The sequence below is a fragment of the Topomyia yanbarensis genome, unplaced genomic scaffold, assembly GCF_030247195.1.
Source record: "Topomyia yanbarensis strain Yona2022 unplaced genomic scaffold, ASM3024719v1 HiC_scaffold_97, whole genome shotgun sequence".
NCBI classification, from domain to species: domain Eukaryota; kingdom Metazoa; phylum Arthropoda; class Insecta; order Diptera; family Culicidae; genus Topomyia; species Topomyia yanbarensis.
Window position 1 is genome coordinate 59223 of NW_026684235.1, and position 3704 is coordinate 62926.

At 37.3% G+C, this 3704-nt stretch overlaps 1 protein-coding gene across 1 annotated transcript; it reads right to left on the bottom strand.

The window, feature by feature from the left end:
* Positions 1–1244: 1244 nt before the first annotated feature.
* On the bottom strand, positions 1245–2077 carry LOC131696236 (uncharacterized). Its single transcript, XM_058984785.1, has 2 exons — positions 1963–2077; positions 1245–1887 (listed from the first exon to the last, which is right to left on the bottom strand). The coding sequence occupies exons 1-2, from the start codon at positions 2005–2007 to the stop codon at positions 1390–1392; spliced, it is 543 nt and encodes a 180-aa protein (XP_058840768.1). The 5' UTR covers positions 2008–2077; the 3' UTR covers positions 1245–1389.
* Positions 2078–3704: the final 1627 nt, after the last annotated feature.

Below are 3704 nucleotides of genomic sequence, written 5' to 3' on the forward strand. Positions count from 1 at the left end.
ACGACATTCATTGCGGTTTTGCGCTTGGCGTGTTCAGTGTAGGTCAAGGCATCTCGGATGACATTTTTCTGCACACCATCAGCATTCGTAGATTAAATTGGAGATGCATTTTACACCACCACGACGAGCCAGACGCCGAATTTGGTGATTCCCTGGATTTTATCACGAAGAACCTTGCGATGACGCTTGGTACGGGAACGCAAATATGATACCGCTCATTGTACCGTCCGGACGAGCATGTTGCTCGTGTGGTAAGCGAGCACCCACTGATACAAAACAAGCTCGCGTGTCCTGTATATATAACATTCCCGTATGTAATGAAACGCTTACATGCTCCTTTTTGACGGCTCTGCGTGGGATATGCTGGCAAATTGCGCATTTTCCTCGCTGTTTCCGAAGGATTTTCTGAAAATCCTTGTTTTGGTTTATTTATAGTAGTCGCAGTAATTCCGAAATTTAATACGAAATACGTGCACAAATTTCCGATCAGATAGTGCAAAAATATTGCGATTTCGTCCAGTAGAACGGAAGATATTCGCATTTCAAACCTGGGAAAATTTCTCAACTGAAATTTTTGAAACGGGACCCCATATTGAAACGTTAGAAGTATTCTACTTCAAAATAGTTTGACCCTTTTCAAAAGACAGTATAGATCATTTTTGAAAAAAAACAAGCTATGCAAGGACAAAGTCTTCATGTACAGAAAGTTTCATTAAAATCTGAGAGGGTGCTGCAACACCTCGCTCAGCACCTTCATTCGCTACTTGAAGATTTTTAATAGCTTCTCCAATTTTTGAATAGTTTTTTGAATTATCCCATTAATCTTTGAGAGGGTTCTGAACGACTGCAAATCAAAGTGCTGATTACGAATCCGGGAATTATCACTTGGAACTTTGTTCCTAAGTGCCATCACATTCGCTTTTTCATCTATTGTTACTATTGTTATTTAGTTATATTTTGAACGTATCAATCGCTCAGGTATTAACACCATAATTAACTCTAATATTAAACGGAAAAATCAGTGATCGATTGATTGAGTCTTGCGGTTTTTCGAATGAAACTTGCGTAAAACCCTTAAAAAAATCACGAACTTAGCAAAAGTATACTTAACTCAACTTTGCATATAACCACTTAAACATTGGAAGTCTTGGATACGTTCCCACCATACGAAGCCACAGCGGATTTGAACGATGACGGATGTTCAATGAACATTGTTCATGAACCTTCTAATTTAAAAAAAAGAATTTCATCAATATCTTACTTTGAGCATTTTTATTGGAAAATCTTTTATTGTTACATATTTCGAATATTCCATAAAATACGTTGTCTACAAAACATATTCTTTCAATGCCAGCAGTAGGTAAACTTTATTTGATGATCGCTAAAAAATTAACCAAACAGCGTGTTCAGCAAATTGCCGAGCAAGGAGTTAACATGCGAGGCCACGTTAGCTGTCGCCGCGTTCAGATTTGCAGTAGCATTGCCCAGTTTGTAAATCAGATCCAATGAAGCGCTATTTCCAGCAACCAGAACTTGCGTGAGATTACCGTTCAAGTAACCAAGGGCTGTCAATAGCTGAGAGGTTCGAGTGTTCAGCGTTGTGGTCAAACCGGTAGAGAATTGAGTCAATCCATTGCCAACAATGCTGGTCAGAGCAGCCAAAGCGTTTTGAAGGGCAGTACGGGCATTAGCTAATCCTGTGGACAATGGTGTGTTGGCGTTCGAGATTCCACCGGAAAGAGCGGCGGTAATTTGACTGAGCAAACTGTTGATTGTGCTAGTTAGAGTAGTTATTTCGTTTTGTAGAAAGCTCAGAACATTACTGACGCCTGTGGTAATGTCCGAAAGTATGGTCTGTAGAATGGAAGTTGGAGCTGCGAAAGTTACCTGGAAATATTGAGAAAGACAAAAATAAAAAAAATTTACTTATAAGGTTAAAATTGAATCCATTTTGCAACTCACAGCCACCAGGCACATGCCAAGTCCGATGATCAACAAGGATTTCATTTTGTTTGAAATATACTACTGCTTCGGATACAAAAATGAAACTGGATGATGGTTCGCAGAATGGGGTTTTTATATTGAACATAAATTGCTAAACTTGCGCTGGAAAATTTTTGCCAACCTCATTACAATTTTGGCAGACTTCCCCAGACAGTATTTGTACAGATGATTCCTAAACGACGATTCCAGAAGAAAGCTGGTTTTGGTTCTCCGCACAATAAGATCGATTATTATGGCTTATTGAATCTTCAAAGTAATAATATTGTCTCACGCTCCTTTGAGTCACCGGCGCTTAATACGTAATACGCTTGTGTAATACGTAATACGCAGTTTTCGGTTAATAACACTAGTTTACAAGAAAAATGAAGCTTCAAGAAAAAGTATTTTTTAGACTAATTTTGGGTCGCTAAACACGAAAACAATATTCATTTTTTTGTTCAAAGAAGCGATTTTGTGATTTTCTCAAAAAACTCGTTTTTGAGCACTTTTTGTAGTTTTTAGTCAATATTTCGTGTCAAAATCGTCCAATTAATATAGTCAATATGCAGATTGAAAGGTGCCAAAATGCCCTTTCCAAAAACATATAATATGTGTCGATCATATGTAAAATTTTTAGTGCTGCAAGCGTCCAAAGTTTAAAAAAGTGAATTTTTGACCATTTTTAAAAGTTACTCATTTTTAATTGATTTTTTTTACAGAAGAACAAATCTTTTTTCAGACCTTTTAGAATCTAAGATGACAGATAATATGTTTACGTTAATTTTAAGTGATATTCACTAACATCGGATGAAAAATGTTGATGCTATGGCACATTGAGCGAAATGAAAATTTTATGATTTTAGCAGTCCCTGCCCTGGTGCGGCGTAGACTGCCCAGAAAAATAATGAATTTTTGAAAACTCAATCGGCCCACCCCTGCTTCGATTACTAGTGCCACCAGGAGTACTTGCACCAAATTTGAAGCAAATCGGACAAGTCTAGCTACCGGACCAACGCTCCTGAAGTTTGTATGGGATTTTTCGACAATTTACACGGAGAAAACCCACTAACTCGCATTTTTGCCGCTAAATAGCACTGTATGCATCGTATTATCACTGTAAGTAAAAATAAGAAAGATAATTTAATTGTCTACAACTTTGTCGAAGACTGCTTGTCAATTCGGCTTTGTTAAAAGAAGTTATTAAACTTTTAACGAAGTGATGTCTGAGTCAGTTTTCTATGGGGCCTAGTTGTGCTTGGTTGTGTGTCAGTACTCGATTCCCACGAACTATTCATTTTTGTGAAATAACCGTTTGATTTAGCTTATTAGTATGTTCAGAAGAATTGTAATAAATAATACGAGTCATGTTTTAGTTGGAAAATTTTAGTTCCAACTATGACCGCATAGAGGGCGCCAACACTAACTTTTCAAAGAAGAGAGATAGAATATCGAAATGTTCGGAAGAATTATTGAAAAATGCCTGCTCTATAACTTTGTAGAAGACACCTAATATCTATCTCTTTCCGTTGAAGAGTTAGTGTTGGCGCCCTCTATGCAGTACAATTTGGTACTAAAATTTTCTAGCCAAAACATGACTTGTATTATTTACTACAACTCTTCTGAACATACTATTGAGCTAAATCAAACGGTTATTTCACAAAAATGTTTAGTTCGTGGGAATCGAGTACTGATACACAACCATGCACTGCTAGGCCCCATAG

Bases quoted from the DNA above. Each gene is read 5' to 3' on its own strand.
- LOC131696236 (XM_058984785.1), bottom strand. From the start codon at position 2,007: ATGAAATCCTTGTTGATCATCGGACTTGGCATGTGCCTGGTGGCT. The intron at 1,888-1,962 runs GTGAGTTGCAAA...CAATATTTCCAG, and splicing joins TTGGCATGTGCCTGGTGGCT to GTAACTTTCGCAGCTCCAAC.